General features: G+C 40.4%; 1 protein-coding gene across 3 annotated transcripts in view; it reads right to left on the bottom strand.

Moving 5' to 3' along the window:
- Cdh20 (cadherin 20) overlaps positions 1-25,428 on the bottom strand; it is a 225,469-nt gene that overhangs the window by 14,505 nt on the left and 185,536 nt on the right. For all 3 annotated transcript variants that reach the window (XM_045135259.1, XM_004654785.2, XM_045135260.1), the window contains exons 7-9: positions 24,043-24,296; positions 14,896-15,032; positions 293-414 (exon numbers count right to left, since the gene is read on the bottom strand). In XM_045135259.1, coding sequence (XP_044991194.1) covers positions 293-414; positions 14,896-15,032; positions 24,043-24,296 — 513 coding nt within the window. The remainder of the gene's footprint in view (positions 1-292; positions 415-14,895; positions 15,033-24,042; positions 24,297-25,428) is intronic.

The raw sequence follows: 25,428 nt of genomic DNA, 5'->3' as shown, positions 1-25,428 counted from the left end.
TGGGCAGGAGTGTCCCTGGAAACTTGTGAAAGCATGGGCCAACGAGAGTGCCCGCCTCAAACAGGGTGGAAGGTGAGAAGGTTGTCCTCTGACCTCCACGTGTGTGCTGTGACATGGGTCCCCCCATTCACACTAACACACACATATACACAAATACTTGGGAGGTGGGATGACAGAGTAATAACACCTTCCCTGTTGTTTAATATTGTCAGGGATTGGTGCTATATTTGCTTTAACAGTTGTTTCTGTGCTTTGAGATTTATTCAGACATCTGGCTCACAGCTTGCCTTACCTGCCCAGCTTTGGCATTCTCGCAGAGGAAAGCTTCGTAGAATCGGGGGAACTCGGGTGCATTGTCATTCACATCCAAGACTCTGATAGTGACAGCCACGCTTCCCACCTGGGAGGGATTGTCTAAGAAGAACATAGGGAATTGGGAGGTGAGAACTAACTCAGAACTTCAGGCAAGCAGCATTTTGCTGGAAGGAGGCTTTGCTTGTCACTCTGGTTGGTAAAGTAATTGATAACATGCATGGAAATGGGGACATGGTCATAGGATGTGTACGTGTTCTGCTGCGGTGGCTGGACACAAGCTGGAACAGAAGGAGGGGTCTGCCGGGCTTGCGTTTAACATCAGGAGTGTGAGGGGAAGGATAAGACTTAAAGGAAAGCAACTTCAAAAACTGAATCCTAGAATGAGGTCTTGACTGTCCCACTTGGCTCACACTCAGCAGTTTAGAATGAAAGGCAGGTCAGTTCTGTTCTCAGCTTTAAGTCCATCCCTAGTCTAATGCATTGGGTACATTTGGTTTTATTCCTGTTGGAATAACCAGTGCTTTGAATTAGGTTTCAAAATGTTTCCAGTTACTGGGATACATATAACACATTTCTTTCACCTCAGGATTAAAAGGATATTATAGAATCAGAAGTATGCCACCTCCATATCTGGGCTGGAGTAGGAGCCCTGTCTGGGCACTCATGGGGAAAAATGACTTTTTGGTCTGTGTCTTTTGCTTGTCTTTGTGACACAGCCCCAAGTTGTGACCTTCTTGTCCTTTTCTGTTTAGGACACCATTTGAAGGATTGACAAAATGGAAATTTCCAAGGCACAGGAAGTTTTGAGTGAATAATTTTGTTAATGTGTGGAATGCCCTGTTTTGGTTCACCTTTTGCTTCTCAAAAATGTCGATGCTCTACTTTGTTTCCCCATAAATCTGCTTAGACAACATTATTTCTGGAAATGATGGTAGGATAGAAGCTGTCTCTTTGGTGCCACAAATGCATTAACAAAGGACAGACTTCCAAAGGAAGAAAAGAGGAATGTTGTAGGACATGACAGATGATGAGCTACGGTTGCTAGAAAGCACGTGGAATCCGCAAAGCTGTGCAGCGAAAGTGAGGAGGTGATGGGCTCGGCGCCGGGTGACTGCAGGAGGAACACGACACCTCCGCAGACTCCATCCTCCCACTGACACACTGCAGAAGTACATGTGCCTGTGGGACACCTGATTCTGATGGGCTCAGCACGCGGGTGACTGTAAGAGGAACAAGACACCCCAGAAGACTGACTGTCCTCCCACTGACACACTCCTGAAGTAAATGCAGCCTTGTGGGGCACCTGCTCTGGACGGGCTCAGCACCTTGGTGACTGTAGGAGGGACACAACCCTCCAGAAGACCAACCATCCTTTCACTTCCACACTCCAGGGTTACAGACCCAGGACAAAGCTGCTTCAGTGCTTTGTCGTCTTAGAACATTTTCGCTGCCTTTTATTGCCTCTTCCCTTTCTTCTCTATAGTATGGATTTTCCTTTCTTTTTTTTAAAGAAGGCTTGTGTTTTTATTTTTATTCCTCTTACATTTATTTAATTTTTACATGTATTTTATTGCACAGTCAGGCTATTTCTTGGCTTTCTGTCCTCCTTCCTAACTTACTTTTTCTATATTTTATTTATTTACTTGAGAGAGAGAAGAGTTAGAGAGAGAGAGAGAGGAAGAGAGAGAGAAAGAGAGAATGGGCATGCCAGGGCCTCCAGCTACTGCAGGTGAACTCCAGATGCTTGTGCCTCCTTGTGTATCTGGCTTATGTGGGTCCTGGGGAATTGAACCAGGTCTTTTGGCTTTGTAGGCAAATGCCTTAAACACTAAGCCATGTTCTCCAGCCCCTTTCTTTTATGTAATCTTGCTCCTTTAGGCAGGATCTCATGCTCTCACTTTTTAGGTCTGCCTGGACTGGCCTAGAACTTATTATGTAGACCAGTCTGGCCTTGAACTTGTGGTACTTTCCTGCCTCCACTTTCTTTCTGCTAACACTATGTATGCCCAGTTCCATACCCATCTTTCTGTCTGTTGCCTTCATTTCAATTATTGTCTTTGCTTTGAACCTGGTGCATTTTTAGCCTCATAGCTTACTCTGTATTATTTTTGCTGTTTTCACTCTCATTGGTGGTGGAGTAGTTGGCTTTAATTAATTTTAAATATATATCTATATCTGCTTTGGTGCATTGCTTTTGCTGTTGTAGCAGCTTGTTTTCTGCTCTCAAAGCAGTACTGGGAACTGAGCCATTTACGTGGAGGTTGCTCTCTGAGAAGATATCTCACTTCATCAGATTTGCACATCACAACACAGACACATAGGAAACATGAAAATCAGACAGCATGGCCCCTCCAAAATAGCACAATTTCTTAATGTCTGAACCCAAAGAGAGTGAAATGGTTGAAATGCCAACCAAGGAATGAAAAATTCTAATTTTAAACATGTTCAGCGAATTCAGGGAAAATGCAGACAAGTGGGTAAATGAGGTAAGGAAGTAATTTCACTTTCTTGATAGGAAAGTATGTAACATGGATGAGAAATTGAGCAATAAAATAAAGATTTTGAAAGAAAAAACAGTTGAGAGAGGATGGAAATTAACACTGAATATGTAAAATAAAAAGAATGGGAAAGCATCAATGATAGACAAGATGAAGGAGAAGAAAGATGACCAGGAACTGAAAACAAGGTTAAGGAAATCCTGTGTTCAGACATCAACATAGACCAGAACAACTGAGCATTACTGCCATGATGTAGAACTCTGGGCCATGATGAACAATCCAAACTCAGGGATGCAAAGGGGAGAAAGAGTGTATATAATTTACAATCCACAGAAAACCTATTCAATGAAATTATAGCAGAAAATTTTCCAAGTCCGGGGAAAGAAATGGACATACAAGCACAGAAAGCACTTGGGGTCCCCAATAAATGTATGTGGAAAAGAACCTCTTCAGAACACATTCTAGTGAAAATGCAAGACTACCAAGCAGAAAGCATTATTAAGAGCTGAGAGAGGAAAGCCCAACTCACAAAGGTAAACCAAAGCCATCAGAGTAGCATTGGATCTTGCTGCAGAAATGCAAAAAGCCAAGAAAGTATGGAATTACGTATTTCAAGACCCAAAAGTGAATAACTGACAAACACAGTTACCATATCCAACAATCATCTTTCAGATCAGGTAAGAAAGTAAAGACCTTCCAAAATGAGTACAATTTGTCATCATATTTTAGCATCACTGAGCTTAATTCCAGGAATCCTACACACAGAAATGGAAGAATAATTTCATAAGAGGAAAAGTGAGCAACAAGAACCAGTTAAAAATCAGTTATGTTTAGAGCGATCCCAATTTAATAACCTAATTGTCCACCTAAAGGCATTGGAAAAATAAGAATTCAACATTAAGAGCTCCAGATGGAAAGAAATAATCAAGATAAGAAATTAATGAATGGGAAACTAAGAAATCAATTTTTAAAATGAAGAGCTGTTCTTTGAAAAAATAAACAAGATTGATAAACCCCTCACCAATTTGACCAAGCCAAAATAATTGGAAATGAAATGGGTGAGGCCACAACAGACATCAATGAAATTGGAAGTATCATCAGGGAATATTTCCAAAACTTTTACTCCACAAAATTGGATAATCTAGAAGAAATGGATGAATTCCTAGCCATATACCACCTACCAAAACTAAACTCAGAGCAGATTAATCCTTAAACAAACATATCACATCCATGGAGATTGAAAAGGTAATCAAAAATCTCAAAAAGAAGAGTCCAGCACCAGATGGCTTCTTAGCTAAATTCTATCAAACTTTCATTGAAAAATTGCAGACAATTTTTCTCAAACTGTTTTCATAGTGGAAGATAAGGAAATCCTCCCCAAATCCTTTTATGAAGCTAGCATCACCCTAATACCCAAACGAGACAGAGATGCAACAAGAACAGAAAACTATAGGCCTATCTTCCTGGTGAATTTAGATGCAAAGATCGTGAACAAAATCCTTGCAAACCAAATTCCACAACACATCAAAAGCATTATCCACCTTGATCAAGTAAGCTTCATCCCAATGATGCAGGAATGGTTTAACATACAGGACTTGGTCAGCATAATATACAACATAAGAACCACATGATCATCTCAATTGATGCAGAGGAGGCCTTTGACAAAATACAACACCACTTCATGATCAAAACACTAGAAATAATAGGCATGGAAGGTTTATATCTCAACACAACTATATATAAAGTACCTAAAGCCCAAACAATACATAATGGGGAAAGACTCATGGAGTTACCACTGAGATTGGGAACAAGACGGGTTCCCACACTCACCACTGCTCTTCAACATAGTACTAGAAGTACTAGCCCAAGCAATAAGACAGGAGAAAGAAAAGAGGTACACATTAGGAAGGAAGAATCATATTAGTCCTATTTGCAGAGACACGATCCTATATATAAGTGACCTGAAAGACTGCATCTCAAAACTTCTAAAGGTGATTAATTCCTTCAGTAAAGTGGCAGGATACAAATCAATGCATAAAATTAGTAACCTTTCTATATGTAAAGAACAAATATACAGATAAATCAGTGAGGCTGACCCATTTTCAATAGTAACAAAAAAGTTAAATACCTTGGAATAACACTAACCAAGTATGTGAAAGACTTATATGATGAAAACATTAAAAAAAAAACTCAAGAAAGAAAGTGAGGAAGACTTAAGAAGATGGAACAACCTCCCATGCTCCTGGATAGGTAGAATTAATAATTGTGAAAATAGCAACTCTCCAAAAGCAATATACAGATTTAATGAAATACTAATAAAATTCCAGCATCATTCTTCACAGAAATAGAAAAAAGTACTCAAAATTCATGTAGAACGGTAGCAGTCTTTGCATATCCAAACATATCTTTAGCAAAAATCAAAAACAAACAAACAAAAACACAACAAACACACCCTGGAGATATCACCTTACCTGATCTAAAGCTATACTGCAAAACCATAACAACAGCATGGCACTGGCATAAAAATAGAAACACAGACCAATGGGACAGAATTGAAGACATGGACCTTAGTTCATGTAACTACAGCTGCTTGATCTTTGACAAAGGTGCCAATAATGTAGACTGGAGAAAGACAGCATCTTTAACAAATGGTGTTTTATAAATCGGATGACCATATGTATGAAAATGAGACTAAACCCACTCTTCTCTCCATATCTCAAAGTCATATCCAGACGGATTAACGACCTCAGTATAAGACCTGAAACTCTTCTCCTACTGAAAGAAAAATAGGATTGGGCTGGAGAGATGGCTTAGCGGTTAAGCGCTTGCCTGTGAAGCCTAAGGACCCCGGTTTGAGGCTCGGTTCCCCGGGTCCCACGTTAGCCAGATGCACAAGGGGGCGCACGTGTCTGGAGTTCGTTTGCAGAGGCTGGAAGCCCTGGTGTGCCCATTTTCTCTCCCTCTATCTGCCTTTCCCTCTGTGTCTGTCGCTTTCAAATAAAAAAAATTGAAAAAAAAAAAAAAAGAAAAATAGGATTAACTCTCCATGATATGGGAGTGGGGAAAGACTTCCTGAACAAAACCCCAATAGTCCAGGAAATTAATCACTCAACCAATGAGATCTCATGAAGCTAATATGCTTTTGCTCAGACAAATATACCATAACCAGAGCCATAGATTACCACTGAATGGGAGAAAATCTTCACCAGCTATACCATTTACAGAAGCCAAATATTTAGACTCTATGAAGAATTCAAACAACTAAACAATAAAAAAAAAAGCAAAATCAAACAACCCACTCCACAAATGGGACAGAGAACTAAATAGAGAGTTCTTAGAGGAAGAAATACAAATGGCTAAAGCACACTAAAGAAATTGTTCAACATCCCTAACCACTAGAGAAATTCAAATTAAAATAACTGTGAGATTCCACCTTACTCCAGTAAGGATGGCAATCATTAAAAAAAATCTAACAATCACAAATGTTGGTGACGACAAAGGGAAAGGGATTGCTCATCCACTGTTGGTGGGAATGTAAACTTGTACAACCACTATGGAAACCAATATGGAGATTTCTGAAAAGGATAAACACAGAGCTAATGTCCCTTATTGGACATTCATCCTAAATGCTGCGTGCATCACTACAGAGATAGTGGCTCAAGTATATTTATAGCTGCTCAAATCATTATAGCTGAGAACTAATCAACCAAGATGCCTGTCATTGGATGAATGGCTAATGAAATGGTACATTTATGCAATGGAATTCTACTCAGCAGTAAGAAAAAATGATACAATGAACTTTATAGAAAAAAACTGATAGATTTGGAACAGATAATACTCAGAGAACTCACACAATCACAGAAAGATAAATGCCGCATGGTGTCGCTTATCTCCAGCTTCTAACTTGGACCTGCTGGAGTTGCTGTCATACCTTATAGGCAACTCAAGGCTCAGACAACAGGGATGGAAAAGCTTGGGGGGAGAGAAACGGGGGGGGGGGGGTTGTGAAGCAAACACAAAACTAAATCCAAAATGAGCTGGTACCATCGAAACCTTCATCCTTGGAGATAGCCTAAAAGATAAAACCCTCAAAAGAAGTAAGGGGAAAGCCCCTAAAAAGTGGAGCCCTGGAGAGGGAGGGAGGAAGCTAAAGCTTAAAATATATTTTTTTTTCTGTCTTTGCCCTGAAATTCCTAGTAGCAGAAATCAGTTGCTACCCACATTGAGCTTTTGATCAAAGATCCCTACAAGGTTCCCAAATCAAGACAGCTTTCTGTCAAAACACTCAATTACCTGCCTGAGGCAAAAGGTAAGACCCTATTGCTGAATATACCATATGCTGCAGACACAGGACATGGAGAGACCTGGTTGGAATTCAGAAGAAAGCCCATCCCGAGGCAGCCTCTCTAGTGCTGGAAAGCACTACTTGAGCTACAGGGGAAACTGGCCAGCGATGGTCTGAGCAACCAGAGGTCTAAGCTAAGCTACTCAGAAAGAAACATTCTGATAGGATGTACACAGCATTGTAGTACTGTCACACATCCTTGGTCGGTAACCAGTGGTTTTCTGATTTGCTAAGAGATCCACTCACTGTTATATAACCTGGATCTGGAATTGGGAGCCAGATCAGAATCACATGGAGACAAAGATTATGCTCTACAGTCTCAAGCTCTCACTAGTCTTTGACTAAAAAAGGGACTGCATACATCACATTCTCCCTAAATCAGTAGTGCTTTATCCCACTTAAGCTATGCTGACTTCACTGTCTGTTGGAGAATTTGGTCCTGTTTTTTTTTTTTTAGAAAGCAGCAAGATAGGAAGAGGTAAACTACCCCGTGCATGTCAGCCAAACCACAGCTGAAACCACAGAGGAAATGGGGAGATGAGCAAGAGTGTTGCTTCCATGCTGTTTCTAATAATAAGCACCAGGGTAGGTATAGGAGACAGACCCTGAGGGCACTCAAAACCCACCAAAGCAGAGATCCAGAGGCTCCTAAGAGCTTATCACTGAAGTAGACTTAAAACTCACCCACCACAGCTCATGGAATTTTATGGAAGAGAAGGTGGAAAGAATAATAGCCACAGGTTGAGATGTCATGCCCAGAGGTATTCCTTCCCCTCCCAGAATAGTTAACTGCTACTTCCCCACACATAAACCACAACCCCATAGAGAATACCTGCAATCCCACTGAGAAATGTACCCAGTGGAATGGGGGCAGGGACAAGGGCATAGAGGGTACCAATACATGAGGTACCATATGAAATATGTTGTTAATAACAACAATAATAATGATAAATCAGTCATGTCTAACTCAGCAACCCACCAAGCCCCTAATATAAACAGAAGAGAAAGAAAAGACCTAGTAATTCAAACAAATCAGGAAACAACCAATAAGGTTACAGGAATCAGAAAATCACCTCAAAAATAACATGAAATGTAAATGGTCCTAGCTCTTCAATTAAAAATTGCTGATTAGAGGTTGGAGAGATTGCTTAGTGGTTATGCCACTTGTCTGCAAAGCCAAAGACCTGGGTTAAATTCCCCAAGACCCACATAAGCCAGATGCACAAGGTGGTGCATGTGTCGAGTTTGTTTGCAGCAGTTGGAGACCCTGGCACACCCATTTATTCTCTTTCTCTATCTGCCTCTCTCTCTCTGAAATAAATGAATAAAAATCAAAGAAATTGCTGATTATCTGATTTGATTAGACAGTAAGACACAGTTTGTTCTTTGTGAGAAACAAGATATGCAAAGGTATGAAGCGAGAGGATGGAAAGTGGTACACGAATCAAGCGAAAGCTGAAAGTAGGCGGAGCTCCCCATACATGCCTGATGAAGCCAAACAAAATTTAGAAGTGATAAAGGTCCTACATGATAATGAAGAGAACGATCTACCAGCACGCCATGATTGTCAATTTATATGCACCGAATGTTGGTGCACCCAGTTTCATAAAGTAAGACATGAAAGGATAAAAAGATCCAGTTAAAGTATTTGCAGGTTATATCAGTACCCCACTGTCATCCGTAGATAGATCATATAAATGAAAAGAGAATTCAAACCAGATTAAGCTGTGCCATAGATAAAATAGGCTTAAAAGCATCTGTAGAATATCTAGTCAAGAGCTATGAATATCACATTCTCAGCAGCCCACAAAATTTCTCTAAAATAGATCACATCTTAGGTCCTAAAGCAAATCTTAATAAATACAAAAAAGCAAACAATTTCTAGCATCTTATCCAAAAGTAGTACAACAAAACTAGAAATCAAGAACAAGAAAAACCACAGAAACTATACAAACATGGAGACTGAAGAGTGCATCTTAAGTGATCATTGAGTCATAGAGGAAATCAAAGAGGACATTGAAAAATTCCCAGAGTCAAATGAAAATGAAATAAAGCTCATGAGAACCTTTGGGACTAGCAAAGGCAGTTACAAGAGGGGAGTTTATAGCAATGAGTGCTTACATTAAAAACTTAGAACTCATATAATTTAATAAATCACCTTAACAAAAAAGAAAACAGTAATTTCCCTGCTGAACATAGACATGGGAATTCTCAATAAAATAATTACAAAGTGAATTCTACTATATTACAGAGATCATAGAGCATGACAAAGTTGATTTCATTCTAAGAATGATAGGGTGATTCAGCACCTGCCAATCAATCAATCAATCAAACAATCATTATATAGCCCAGAAATAGACTAAGGACACAACTGATCTCAACAGATGAGACAAGGCTTTTTGACAAAGTTCAACATTCATCCTGATAAAAGTTACAAAGAAACTTGGAATAGACAGAATATTCATAGCATAATGAAGACTATATATCACATATTGATAGCCAGTTGTGTACTAAATGTAGGAAAACAAACCACATTGTCTAAAACCATAGTTTTCACTCCTATTCAATGTAATTCTTAAGGTCTGAGTCAGAACAATATGCAAGATAAATAAGAAGGAAAAAGTCAAATATTTGCAGAAGACATAATCCTGTACTTAAAACACCTTCAAGATTTTGGGCTGGCCCCATAGCTTAGAGATAAAACACTTGCCTAGTGAGGCCAAGGACCTGGAATTGGGCTCCAGCATTCTCCTTCTCAAAAGACCTGTGTTCCTGGAACTGCATCCTAAAGGTGGGACTATAAAACACTCAAATTTGATGAGCCTTTCCAGGACAGTATTGGGAAACAAAATCAATGTATACCTCTTCACTGCGTGTGCGTGTGGTGCGGTTTCATCTGTGTGTAGTGCACATGCCTGTTAGCACACACACATACCTCTTCACCGCGTGTGTGCGTGTGGTAAAAGTTCATCAGGAGCTTTTTCTATATACTAACAACAGACAGTAAGAAAGAGATCAGAGGGCTGGAGAGATGGCTTAGCGGTTAAGCGCTTGCCTGTGAAGCCTAAGGACCCCAGTTCGAGGCTCGGTTCCCCAGGTCCCACGTTAGCCAGATGCACAAGGGGGCGCGCACGCGTCTGGAGTTCGTTTGCAGAGGCTGGAAAGCCCTGGCACGCCCATTCTCTCTCTTTCCCTCTACCTGTCTTTCTCTCTGTGTCTGTCACTCTCAAAAAAAAAAAAAAAAAAAAAAGAGATAAGAAACACAAGTTAATTTACAATACCCTCAAAAAGTATCTAGGAAAACATCTAACCAAGGAGGTGGGAGACTTCCATATGGAAAACTTTGAGATATGGAAGAAATTGGTGAATACTCTAAATTATTGAAAGTTTTCTGATGCTCATGTGTTGACAGAATTAATAGTGTGAAAATGGCTAATTACCTAAAGTGATGTGATCTATAGAATCAATGTAAACCTCATCAAAGCTTCTATGAGATTCTTCATAGAAGTAGAAAACATTAAAATTCATATGGAATAAATAAAAGAACATAAATACACAAAGAAGTCTTGAGCCAAAAGAACAATTTTGGAAACATCACAATACTTGATTTCAAATTATCCTTCAGTCATAGTAACAAAAATAGTATGATACTGACAAATAAGACATTTAGTCCAATGGAATAGAAATAAATACACCCATCCACAGCCACAGGATTTTTGGCAAAGTGCCAAAAACATACTTTTAAAAAGCCTCTTCAACAAATGTCTCCAGGAAAATTGGGTGTCCACATATAGGACAATGGAACTCGATTTCTGTCTCCCACCTTGTGCACCAGTCAATTCACAATGGACCAGAGACCTTAATGTAGGATTTGAAACTTTGAAATTGTTAAAAAGAAAAGAACCATAGGGAAAACACTTAAGATACAGGCATGCTCAAATTTTTGGTAAAGGATTCCAACAGTATAGGAAATGATCCCAAGATATGACACGGGACATTTCCCTAATTTAGCTTCTGCATAGGAAAGGAAGCAACAAAGAGAAGAGAGAGCCTGTAGAATGGGGGAGAATCTCTGCCAGCTATAAATATGATGGGGATTAGTGTCTAGAATATGGGAAGAACTCAAAACCTGAAGCACACATACTTGCAAACACAATCCTAAATTATCCAGTGAATAAATGGACAACTGAGTTGATAATTCTGAAAAGTGCAAGTAGCCCATAAACATGTGAAAAATGTTCAACATCCTCAGCCACTAGGGAAATACAAATAAAAACTATGGGCTGGAAAGAGGGCTTAGCAGTTAAGGTGCATGCTGGTGAAGCATAAGAACACAGGTTTGATTCTTCATGTTCCACGCAAGCCAGATGCACATGGTAGTGCATGCATCTGGAGTTCGTTTGCAGTGGCTAGAGGCCCTAGTGTGTCCATTCTCACTGTCTCTCTCTCTTTCTCTCTCCCTCTTTCTGTTTCTAATAAGTAAATAAAAATTAAAATAAAAAATCTATATTATCTAAGTGAGGTCAGGGGAAGGGACTGAGTAAAGGAGAATGGGGAGAGTCAAAATTCAGGATATTGTGAATAAGCCACATGATAACCTACTTTTTTGGATAATGGAACACCCAGAAGCCATGTATACTAGAAAAATTTTAGTGCCAGGAATTCCAGTGATTTGTTGGCCAGGGAGGTCCTTGATGTCCCCAAAACATTATAGGCTATTGCCAAGACTCTTGGTTTCCAACCAGGAATAGATGATAAGACCCTATTGCTGAAGACTGTACATGCCTGGGCTGCAAGGTCACTGAAAACCAAAACTGGGGATGAGCTGAATACCTTCTACCAGTAGACTAGCTGACAGAAAGGTGCACTGCATGCCATCAATGGTGAAAACAGTGGACTGAAAGCCTCAAGTTTGGCCAGTAAGGCCAAATGAGCCAATGGGTACAATAGTGGCAAGTCTGTTATGGGAGATGCCAACTGCTCTCCAGTTGGACTGGAGACCCGCTGTATGGGAGGGAATACATGCTTGATACTGATAACCTAATCAAAAGCCTTTGGCAGGGGTGGTTATGAGTAATGGAGTGTAATGTCTGTTCTTGTCTAGCCAAATGCATATATTATGCTCACAAACTGCCCTGTAAGCACTTTCATGAACCCATATATTAATGCTACTCTAACTTTTGGTTAGAGAAACTTCTCTTTTCGGATGGTGGTGACCCAAAAGGCACCATAATGCTGAGAAAAGGTAATGGAGTAATGTTCAGCACAGTAGCATCTCTATCACACCTTCCAGGGCTCAGGGTCCATTGCAGAAGAGGTGGTGGAAAGAATGTAAGAGCTGAAAGAAGGGTAGGACTGCTTACAATGCAGCAGACCAGACAGAAATTGGCCTTGATGTCCATGACCTCACAGTGCTTATCATTATCTTCACAGGCCCTCATAATAGGAGGAAAAGATGATGACATCAAAACAAAAGTGAGACTAATGTAGAGAGAGATATGATGGAGTGCAGATTTGTGAAGGGGAAAGTGGGGCAGGGGAGGGAATTTTCATGGTTTATTGTCTGTAAGTATGGAAGCTGTCAATAAAAAGAAATACTATGTTAGGATTCTAATTGATCCCAGTAAGACCCTTTCAGAGTTTTTGAGAGAAATGACAACAATAAGTGCAGGACAGGATACAGGATAAATTGAACTTTTATACACTGCTGATGACATAAATTAGGGCAGCCACCATAGAAGTGGTTATGGAGGTTTCTAAGAAACCTGAAGCTAGGACTACTATAAGATACAATTGTACCACACCTAGGTATATGCCTGAAGGAGTCTCAAAACCCACACACCACAGAGAAACCTGTCCATTTATCTTCATCGCGACAGTACTCATGGTAGCTGAGATAGGAAATAGCATATATATGCAGATGGATTGCTAAAGAAAATGCCATGCATGCTGAATTGAGTTTTATTTAGCTACAAAGATAATGATATTATATAATTTTAAGGAAAATGTACTGAAATGGGTATCATCATGTTCAACGAAATAAGCCAGATACAAAGGAAAAATAATGCATGTTCTCTCTTATGTAGAATTTAGATTTAAATACCCACACACACATCATGAAAGCAAAAGGGAGCACTTCTTAGAGGATGGAAGGGAACTAGGAGGAGAGGGAACAAAACAGGGCATTTGGAAGTGAATATGAGTGAAATACATTGCATGCATGTGTGAAGATGTCCATCATAAAATTTCTTATTATATATACTAATTTAAAATTTTGTGTGGTAGGGAAAATTGTCTTATGTACCATTAAAAGTAGAAACCTTAAAAATGCACTTGGTTACCATAAAGTACCAACATTATTAAAATGTTTGTTTTAATTAAAAGGGGAATACTGCAGTGGAAATTACGTTATCTAAATCTTTGCTAATACCTATAGTTAAGATAATTACTAGCAGTGAAATCCCTGAAAACAGACAGGATATTTTGAAAACATTTGAATATATATTTGACAAATTTCCCTCCTGAATAACTTTGTGTAGTTATATCGCCAGTAGATATGAGTTTACTGTTCCTCGGCTCCTGACTATCGCTAAATAGTATGAAACACATTGAATTATAATAGCGTATAACCTAGGTTTGTCAGGTCTCTTATTTATTTATGTATTTATTTGGCAGGGTTGGGGACAAAACTCGAGGCTTTGTGCATGGAGCACTGAGTGACATCCTCAAACCCCTTTTATATCACATATTCAGTTTTTATTAACTTCCATTTATAACTACTATGATAGTAAATCTGCCATTTGTCACAGAATGCCTCAAGTTCTTAAAGTCATGGAAGTGTATATGTGTGCATAACAGTAACATATTAATGTTTCCTTTCAACCATAAATAATATTTCAAACTTTGTATAGTTACAATATTATTAAAAGATTGAAAGCTTCTTAGATTTCTTTTTGCTTAGAGCCATGTGGGGTAAGAATGGTATCACTGCTTTTGCGTATTTTATCTCTAGCAAAACACTAAGTATTGTAATAGATACTATAAAGGCAATTGAACCAACTATATCCAGTTTTGTATGAAATATAATTTAACTTAACTTACTCTCTTGAATGTATTTCATTTCTTTTCTTTTCTTTTCTTTCCCTCCCTCCCTTCCTTCCTTCCTTCCTTCCTTCCTTCCTTCCTTCCTTCCTTCCTTCCTTCCTTCCTTCCTTCTTTCTTTCTTCCTTTTTTTTTTTTTTTGTAAAGGTAGGGTTTTCCTCTAACCCAGGTTGACCTGGAATTCATTATGTATTTTCAGGGTGGCCTTGAATTCACAGCAATCCACCTACCTATGCATCCCAAGTGCTGGGATTAAAGGTATCTTTTTTTTATTTCTTACTTATATTTATTTATTTGAGAGGGAGGGAGGGAGGGAGGGAGCGAGGGAGGGAGGGAGAGAGAGAGAGAGAGAGAGAGAGAGAGAGGGAGAGAGGGAGAGAGAATGGGTACACCATCACCTCCAGCCACTGCAAATGAGCTCCAGACATGTGTGCCACCTTGTTCATCCTGCTTATGTGGGTACTGGGGAATCAAACCTGGTTTCTTAGGGTTCACAGGCAAGTGCCTTAATTGCTATGCCATCTCTCCAGACCCCCCTCTTGAACTCGTTTCTTATTAAAAGTGTATTTTTGTTACAACTTTCACTTTCAACATACATTTGTAAATGTGTGGAGACAAGTTTATCATGTAACTTACTCATTTCCATAGCAAGGACAGTGATATTATGCCAAGAAAACTCTTCCCGGTCTAGGGGCCTTGCAGTCATTAGGGCTCCTGTTGTAATGTCAACGTAGAAGAATCTTCCAGGGTCACTGCTTCTGTCAATGGAGTATCTGTGAGAATATGGATTATGTATGTCATTTGCATTTGGATAAACACAGGCCAGCGCCCCACAGGAGTGAACTGTTTGCACATACCATGCTAGATAGGCAGGGCTAGCTCTAAGTTAATGGATATTTGGAAGACTGATTTTAATCATGTTTAAAAACAAAAAGGAAAACTTCATATGAGAAAACTATTGCTTTGGTTTTCTTATTCAAAAAGTGAAATTAGAAGGGTGCAGAGAATCTTATGGCACTTAAAAAATCAGCTCATGCTGCTTAGAGCTTGAAAGTGCCAAAAGGATTTCAGGGCATGGTCAGTGTTAACCATGCTGTGATCTGAAGGTAAATGTCCCCCATAGGTCCAGGTGTCTGTGCTGTTAGGGAAGGTTGTGTGACCTTTAGGAGGAAGCAGGTCACCCGGGCTGGACTTCTGGTTGTCTGGACTCACTTCCCGTTTGTCCTCTGCTTCTTGTACTTCCTGACTCTGCAGTGAGATCAGCCAGCCTGCTGGTCACACTGCATGAAACTTCCTGAAAGTACAAGCTGAAAATAAACCCTTTTCTTTCCTTAAGTCACTTCTGGTTTGGAGCAGCAAGAAAGTAATGCCTACTAGAGGAAGTAGGCTGGTGGGGGCGGGCCTACTTCTGGTTATTCCCTTGCTTTCTGCCTCACACATGTGACAAGCTGGCTTCTGGCTTCTGCCACCCTACCTTCCCAGCCAGGAAACTAAGGTGGTATAAACCCTGTTCCTTAAGTAGCATGTGGTCAGGTGTTTGTTCATAGCAACAAGAAGTGACTCATACAGACACCTACAAGTATTTGTTAGAAATTCAGGTGGGCTCTCAAATGCTGACCTGAAATTGGAAGAAAGTGAAGATGGATAGCTTGGTGGTTCTGGTTCTTGGAATTAGGATTGCTTCTTGGGAAGGAGAGCTGTGCTCCAAGATGCTGTGAACACGTCAAGGACTTCTTCCTGACAGGTACAGGAATGCACTTGTAACCAGTTGAAGATCCCTTATCTTCTAGAACACTTTTAGTGCGACAGGCCAAGGTGACCTATGTTGCTTATCAATAACCCTGAATGTTATGCATCTATGGGGGAGAACCTGCTGGAAAGATGGGGTGAACTACAGAATCTGTAAGGCATCATAAGCAGATGTTCCGGTAGTCAGTCAGGTTTGTTGCTTCTGTCATGTTCAACTTGGATCACTATTCATCGTTAGGGAAAGAAGGAAGCTTAAGGCACTCATGAGGTAGTTTCTGGCTGCTCCCAAGGAAGAGTATTTGACTCACTGTGTTGGCTGTGACTCTGAATTGCTCATGCATGTGGCTCTGGCTGAGAACTGTAATGTATTTGGTAATGTGATTCCTTTGTGTTCTTGTTGTTTGGTTTTTCGAGGTAGGGTCTTGCTCTAGCCCAGGCTGACCTGGAATTCACTATGTAGTCTCAGGGTGGTCTTGAACTTGAGGTGATCCTCCTACCTCTGCCTCCCGAGAGCTGGGATTAAAGAAATGCACCACCACACCTGGCTTCTTTATGTTCTTGATACATAGCTATGATTAAGGACTGCCCTTGAGAATTTTGGTGAGAAAGACTAGCAATTATTATTGTATTTTATTTGACAAAAATGCATATGTGGCATATAATATGATGTTTCATTATATACCGCATATATTATTTATTTGTGATAAAAGCATTGAGAATACACCTTCTAGCAATTTTTAAAAATACAGTTCAGCTGGGTGTGATGGTGTACACCTTTAATTCCAGCACTCAAAAGGAAGATGCAGGAGGATCACTGTGAGTTCAAGGCCAGTCTGAGACTACATAGTGAATTCCAGATCAGCCTGGGCCATACTGTCCCCTACCTCAATAAACCAAAATAAAAAAATAAAATAAAAATATAGCTCATTATTAACTGATTTTACCATGCTATACAGTAGATGACAAGAACTAATCCTCCTGTCTTAATTGAAACTTTGTACCCATTATCAATATCTTTGTTTCCTCAGTCCATCAGCATTGTTGGTCCTAGCCTCTGGTAACCACCATTTTACTTTCTTGTATCAGTTCAAATCTTAGATGCTGTATTTAAGTAAGATGCATTATTTGCCTTCGTATCCCTGACTTGTTCCACATAGTACAATGTTCTCTAGAGTCATGCGTGTTATTTCAAATGACAAAATTTCCTTCCTTTTTTAAAGCTGAATAGCTTTCTCTTCTCTGTATATAAAATACCACATTACAAAATCCATTCATCTGTTGATAGATGCTTAGGTTGTTTTCATATCTTGGCTATTGTGAATAATGCTGCAGTTGACATCAAAATGTGTATGCTTCTTCAACATGCTGATCATACTTCCTCTGGCTGTATGCCCAGAATGGGATTCCCAGACCATAGTCTTATGTCCTGTATTTTCAGAAGCCTCCATGCTGTTCTCCAAAATGGATGTACTAACATATTTTCATACTAACAACATCCTTTGTTATCTTTCTTCCTGATGTTAATAGCCGTTTGATCAGGTAGCTCTCATTTCATTGTAGTTTCAAGAAGATGAATAACATGGTTGGGCATTTTTCATATATTTGTAAGGTAGTTGCAAATCTTCTCTAGAGAAGTTGCCTCTTTGGGCAAAACTTGCCTCTGTCAATTTTTGGCTGTACTGAGAATTGACCGCAGTGCCTCATACATGCAAGACAGGTGGTCTACCATATTCAACCTGGTGCATGTCTGGAGTCCTTGCAGCAGCAACAGACCCTGGCCCACCCACTCATTCTCTCTCCTTTTATGTCAAAGAAATAAATAAAACTACTACAAACAATAAAATTCTTATAGTAGCTTTGTAAAGCAATTCTCGTCATCACATAAACTAAAACTTAGGAGAGCTAAGTCACTTCCAATTAAAATTTGAAACCACACATGTGGGTTATAACTATAGTACTCTTACAAATTGTTTAAATAGAGGTCAGGGGAAATGCTGGGTTCTAAATTATATTTGAAGTTACTGGCAATTGCAGTCTATTTCCACATGTTTTTAAGGTGGAGAAACTGCCGTTTTGGTGGAAAGAACTTTCTTTAGCACATTGTTTTCTAACTGCAGCTTACTGGGTTGAGAAGTGGTGGATTGACTAGCATTGAAACAAAATGAAATAGGATGGAACATACGCATGCCATGTTATTGTGTGTGTGCGTGTGCGTGTGTGTGTGTGCGTGTGTGTGCATGTGTGTGCAGGGCGCACATGTGGAGGTCAGAGGACAAGCCAGGAATTAGGTTGCCCCTTGCACTTTGTTTGCAGCAGGCTATGTGTAGAACTGTGCGTGTGAAATGTCCCCACGTCCTTATGTGTTTCTGATTAAGCCTCTTACTCCATTCTTAGCTAGTGGCAGTCCGGGAGGCGGAGCCCCAGGGCTTCCCAGTCTCCACCTCTGCAGTACTGGGATTGTAGGTACATATCTACACCTAGAGTTTAAGTAGGTGCTAAAGATCTGAACTCAGGCCCTCATAATTAGCTGCAAGCACTTTACCCAGTGAGCCATGTCTCTAGCTGCTAAACATTTAACTTTTTCAAATATCTCAATGTGTAAATTTAGTTTGCATTATCCTAATGGGTTATAATGTTGAACATGTTTTCATTTGCTGTATGTAGCAAATACATGCATATGGTGCATACCTAGAGGAATGAAACTTTTTGCCCATTTTCTAATTGCATTGTTTTGGTATTTTTTTTTATTTTATTAAGGAAAAATTTGTATGGCCACTGTAGCAGACAGATTCAGGTTCGCTGACTTCCAGACCAGGCACAGTTATTGAGGAAGGGATATTTATTGAAGCCTACAGATCTAGGGAAAGTTCCATAATGGTAGAAGAAGCTGGCCTGCCTTCACAGGCCAAGCACAGAGAGAGAAGCACAAGCCTAAAAGCCAAAAGCCACAGCACACTTCAGGAACTCCAGCTAGGCACACTTCGCATATCTTTAGATTGAAATTGGAAACCCATCACCACAACTTTAGATCACCCAGTGACATTGCCTCCAGCCAGGTAGCCAGCAGATGCAAACTGCAAACAATAAAGAACTGAATATATTGGGGGCCATCTATTCTATTCAAACCACCACAGCCACATCAGGTGTTGGTACCATCATTTTTCTCCTCCCTGCCCCTCTCCACTGAGGGCCGCTCCTAGTGGGATTGCTGGTGTTCACCATGGAGTGTGGGTTGGGTTGTGAGAGCAGCAGCCTGTCACTGTGGGGATGGCTGTGTCTCTGGGAATTCCTTCCCACCCTTCACTGTGGGGAGGGCTGCGTCTCTGGGTATTCCTTCCCACCCTTCACTGTGGGGAGGGCTGTGTCTCTGGGTATTCCTTCCCAGCCTGTGGCTTTGACGTTCTTTCCGCCCCTCTTCTACAAACTTCCCTGAGCTTTAATTCTACTTTAGTGTTGAGTCCTCAGCAGCTTCTGGGTTTCTGCTTTTGTGCATTTTGAGTATCCTCAATATCTGTCTGCATACCCTGGCTACAGGTTATCACGCTCGCTTTGGAAGCAGCACGTTACAGTTCCTCTGTGATTTCTTTTTTATTAAAAAAAAAAAAAGCACATACATCTAGCAAATTCATTTAAAAAGGACTAGAGCATATTTTTTCTAGGCATAAAATATGATTTAGTTTTAATGTTTATCAGCTGTTTTTAAGAATTAAATTTTCTTATGGGGAAGAAAGTACTTTTTGGCTCAGGACAATTTGATATGTCAGTTGCTCAGACATGAGAAAAGCGCAGCATCTGGTCCTCAGAGCCATAACCCTGCTGGCAGCCCTCCAAGCTGTAGACTTAACACCGAGAGGGAACAGCCTATCAGGAACCAGCAACCTACAGCACCACAGCACATGTCACAGATGGTAAGGGAGATGGAGTGATAGAAATAGCCAAGCGACAGACCCCGGACAGAAATGCCTGGTCTGCACAGCAGGCGCCTGCCCTGGAAGCTTCTCTCCTCAACTTGAACCCTCCACTTCCCCAAGCTGGACCACAGTGAGGGAGTAATGGTTTCACTTCTCTGAACGGGGCATTGGGCCAATGTCCAGGGTTTGGAGAACAAATTGTGGGATTGGATACAGATAGAAAATGTAGAAATTGGGACGTACTAATGAATTTTGTAGGTGGTTTTCCTCTCTCCACCTGTAACAAACACTCTTGGCCACTGTGACACACACGTAGTAAACTGCCTGAAGCAACAGCAGCAGGGTGTGTTGTCCTTCCTGCTTGTTGGGGCGTTCTCTCATCGTGAGCACTAAGCAGGCCCATTGGCTGCGGGAGGGCAGGCTGTTTCCACACCAGCAGATGCTGATTTCAGTTGCCAAGTGGTTCAGTGGCCTGCTCTCTAGCAATTCCTCGAGGATTTTTAACAATCAGTCTAAACTTTGTAGTTTTCATATATGTAACTAAATTTGTAAACATTTGTTTAACCAGTAAATGATGGCCATTTTATACATGCAGATACAACATCAACCCTCTAGAAAGGATACTGAAAAATCCTAATAATCTTTTATTTATTTATTCCCTTATCTTTTGAGACAGCAACTCATGTAGTCCAGACTAGCCTTAAAGGTGAAGTCACTGAAATTTAGTGTGATATTGAACTGTACCTTAATAGTTGTTAAAAGTGTCAAATGGCCTTTATAACATTTTATCCTTGGGTAATATGTTAGTTTTGAGGTCACTGAATAGATCTTTTTTTTAAGTGAATATATCTCATTCTTTTTAATAACAATGTAGAATTATCCCCATAGCATATAAGTTATTTTAAAAGCATTAAATTTGGGCTGGAGAGATGGCTTAGTGGTTAAGCACTTGCCTGTGAAGCCTAAGGACCCCAGTTCGAGGCTTGGTTCTCCAGGTCCCACGTTAGCCAGATGCACAAGGGGGCGCACGTGTCTGGAGTTCGTTTGCAGAGGCTGGAAGCCCTGGCGTGCCCATTCTCTCTCTCTCTCCCTCTATCTGTCTTTCTCTCTGTGTCTGTCACTCTCAAATAAATAAATAATTAATTAAAAAAACATTAAATTTTACATAAAAATAAGGATGAAATAAGCAATTTGGGGAAAGAGAACAGAAAAAGATAATCTTACATAGGTTTATTAAATGAGAGTCACAGAGTTGCCTTTTCTGTACTTTGTCTTTTGAGAACCTATTCTTTATTGCTGACAGATAGCACATGATCATGGACCTTATATCAGCTGATATTAATTCTCTTAGTAACCAAAATTCAGAGGGAGACTCACACCCTCTGATGATTATTGCAAGGATGCCACGATCCCTGTGTCTAAGTCTATCTGGTTACCTCAGGTCTGCAGCCTGTCCTGCCGGTTCTCAGAGTCCGACCCCAGAAGAGCCTAGTGGACCTCATTTTAGACTTCCAGCCTGTTCACTTTTGGGTCCACACCTGCTTCAGTTAGAAGAGCCAGGAGCTTCTTTATGCCTAGGTCAACAGGGCAGGTTTCAGCTGCCCATCTGAAGCAGCAGTTTCTGTTTGCCAGACAATTACTTTCATTGGGTCTGCCTCATTTTCTCCATGCGAGGAGTGGACCTAGAACCCTGTGATTCCTGTTTATTCCCAGAGGGGTCCTGAGATAGCAGTCCCAGTCTGAGCACCAGGCACACACTCTACAGCCTCGGGTGCTCTTTGTTTGCTTTTCTTTCGCTAGTGATGTGCCTAGTGGCCCTTGCTTCCATGCCCACCACACAGGCTCCACAGCCTGGATGTGGAAAGATGATGAGGAAAGAAGCACAGCACATTCGGCCTGTCTTAGAACTTGGTTACATTTTTTTTTCAAGCTTGCATTATTTTATTTCATTTTTCTCCACAAAGTTTTATCCTCTGAGGTTTCTCCCCATAGTATCCTTTGATTTGAAGATGAATTTACGTAGAGTAATAAATATGTAATTAACAAATTGTGATCCTAATGTATATGTTCTTAGTTTCTGAAAATACAGATTTATAGCAGAATCTGCTGAATTTTTGTTGTGTCTGTTTTGGATACCACAAGTTTTTACCCGTTCTGTGTTACACTTACAAAGCTTAAGGTGGAAATATTTTGTTACATTGTTATAACTCAGATTCATTGTCTTTAAAAGCATAAAACAGAGGAATGAAAACAAAATCATTTTAGCCATTTTAATGCATAAACATGTAACATGTTTATTAGTTGGAAAGAGGAGGTATATTTACCCCTGAATAGTATAGTTATTCTCTGGAGAGAAACATTCTTGTTAAACTATAGAAGCACATTTTCATTAAATACAAAACAGTTCCAGGTGAGGGAAGTAGCCAGCTGATAGAAAAAGCACTTGATAAATTGGGGTCTGTTTAAAATGTGTTATCTGCAATGGGGCCCTGGATTCATTTTACTGTGTGGCTTTCCACAATTAATGTGACAGATGGCCTCAAACAGCATTGGAATTCTGATCATTTGTGTCAAGCTTCAGAGACTTGGCAGTTGCTGTGGAAGGTTGTGGTGTCAACCTGTTTACCAGCTGTCTGCACTTTGGTTCCAGGACTGACAGGAAACAGCCAATGTTCTGAGAGTACCTCTCCTGTCTTGGGGAGGAGGAAAGTATCTTGGTTGGAATCTTTAATTCCAAAACATACCCTGGAGAGGTAGAGATGTGAGATTTCAATATAAACTGTCTGGTTTGTCTGCTTGCCATCAGTCAAATCCATTGATCTCAGGAGTACTTCCTATATCTGCTCTTTGTATAGTATATAGAAATATATATGATGCATGTTATTTTGCTGTGTTTTCTTGAGAAGTGGCTGGCTGTGTGGCTGTGCATTCCTGGCTGGCTCAGAACTCACAATGTAGACCAGGTGGCTTCAAACTTGCAGTATTGTCCCTATTGCTTCCCTGGCATATGTAGACCAGTGAAATAGAAGACAGCACCCGAGATAAATGTACACAGCCACATCTACCTAACTTTAACAGACAACTGGATATGCATATACAGCTGACTGAACCTAGATCGGTATCTCTCACCCTATACAAAAATCACTTTAAAAGAAACCAAAGTCTTTAATGTAAGATTTGAAACATTGAAACTGCTATAGAGAAATATAGGTAAAACATTCAAAGATATAGACATAGGTAAAGTCTTTGTGTAAAGGACTACAACAATACAGGAAATAATTCTAAGAATATAAAAATGATCATGGGAAGTGAAGTAGCTTCTTTAGGGCAATGGAAACATCATGAGGGCAAAGAGATGGCCTAGGAGCGGGAAATACATCTTTGCCAATTATGCATCAGACTAAGGAACTGATAGGTAGAAGATGCACAGAACTGCAAAAATGGCACATCCAAATCCTCCCAATCCTCTTTGCCTCACTCGTGCACCAACCCATGCCCTTATCTCCAGATATTGGGATATGGAGGAACAGATAGGTTTGAGACTGGTGTGAGTAAACCCTCTCCTCTTCTTCTCTTCATCCTTCTACCTGATGCTGCACATTCCCCATAACCTGCCATTGTGAGAAGCTAGGACACAAGGTTTCAGTTGTGGTCAGGCACGTCCTCCACACTGACATTGTCATGTGCACCTGAGTGGGATAATCCCCTTCCCCTCACCGTGCGAGGGTGCACATAAAGCCGCATTGTGAATGGATTGACGTCTCCTCAGGAATTCTTTAAACTCTACCACATGGGTGCAACTGTCCATGGGAGCCAAGACCTGCACTGAGTTTCAGCATCCAGATTTCCATCAGCAACACTCCTCCACACCATGGGACCACCTCCCATAGCAACACAATTCTGTGGCCCCAGATGTCAAAGGCATCATGACTGAGATCTAGGTATGAGTGTGTGTGTGCGTGACACACATATCTGAACCAAGTGAAAGTGAGTTAAAGTGTCAATAGCACTTCTTTTCCAAGGATGGGATATAAAAGGAAGAAACAAAAGGGATCATGCTGTGGTAAGTGACATGAAAGGAAAATCAGATGTTGTAAGGAAAAAGCAAAATATGTGGCCAAACCTGATTGAGTTGTTGGTCACATCTGGATCCTTTGCAGAAATTATCTGAATGGTGGTTCCAATTGTCACGTCCTCAGGCACCTCCACAAAATAAAAGCCAGGTTCAAACACAGGGGGCTCGTCCACATCCTCCACAGTGATGTGCACAGTCGTCGTATCCTGAAATGGGCCAAGGCTGAGAAAACGCATCTCTATGTGAGGATTGGCTCCTTCTACCTTTAAGGTATAGCTTTTCTTGCTCTCATAACTCAGGGGCTGAAAAATAAGCAGAGGAAAATTGATTAGTGGCATATGTGTCAGAGCTCAAAAAAGTTCTTCATGAACTGGAAAATTGGCTCAGCAGTTGAAGTGTTTACCTACAAAGACTAATGACCTGTGTTCCATTCCCAGTACCCACGTAAAACCAGATGCACAAAGTGGTGCATGTGTCTGGAGTTTGTTTGCAGTGGCTGTAGGCTTTGGTATACCCATTGTCCCTTAGCTTTCTCTCTCTGCTTACAAACAAATAAGTAAATAATTTTTTAAAAAAATGTTTTTCAATATGGGTGACTCATTGAGGACCTCCCCAAGTCCATTAAAATTATGGGAAGAAGGGAAAGATAAAAATATAACTTTTTTCTCTTATTCTGTAGTTTTTGGTTATAACATCATCAGATTCAATCTTGCATAGGAAAGGCAGGAAGATGGCAGAATTTCTGAGGTGGTTAAAGACATCATTTCCTCTTGGAAAGCTAGTTTAATGTGCCTCCTCCATCAGCATGATCTGTAGCCCAGGGTTTGGAGAGCATCTTCTGTCCTGTTCTGTTCAATGAGGATTTGAAAATGGAAAGTTTCATTTCCTGAGAACTTCTGTTCTAGGCCACTGTTCCTGGATGGTTGGTCACCTTGTGGTCAGAAGTACATCCTCTGACAATGTGTTGTAAGTTCATGTACTGTTCTAGAGCGTCCCTGCAGCCATGCAGGGTTTTCTGTTTTCTCCCTGTCTTGAAGTGACGCTGTCTAGAGAACAAAGGGAAAAAGTGGCAGGGGGAGGGGGGGACAGGTGAGGTAGACGTGTGTGCAGGAATATGCTCAGTATACAGTTAACAACTATGAACGTCAAAGAAAGGAGAGGGACTATGCTGGTGACAGTAGGGAAGGAGAGATGGGGGAAATGAATATGAATGAGGCAGAGTAATACAAAAGTGTCATAATGAGACCTGTCATTTTATATGCCAGCTACAAAGTTAATAGAAAACTAAACAACATTTCTTCTAGAGTTCAAAGACAATAGTGATTCTAATGAACATGCTAAGTATCTCACAAGGATTCTTGAAACACTGTGTGAAGTCATTCTTTGTGTATTTGGTTTACCATAGATTGTCCCTCTGAGACTATATAGTGAATT

The sequence above is a fragment of the Jaculus jaculus genome, chromosome 15, assembly GCF_020740685.1.
Source record: "Jaculus jaculus isolate mJacJac1 chromosome 15, mJacJac1.mat.Y.cur, whole genome shotgun sequence".
NCBI classification, from domain to species: domain Eukaryota; kingdom Metazoa; phylum Chordata; class Mammalia; order Rodentia; family Dipodidae; genus Jaculus; species Jaculus jaculus.
This window is presented reverse-complemented; position numbering and strand designations above follow the sequence as displayed.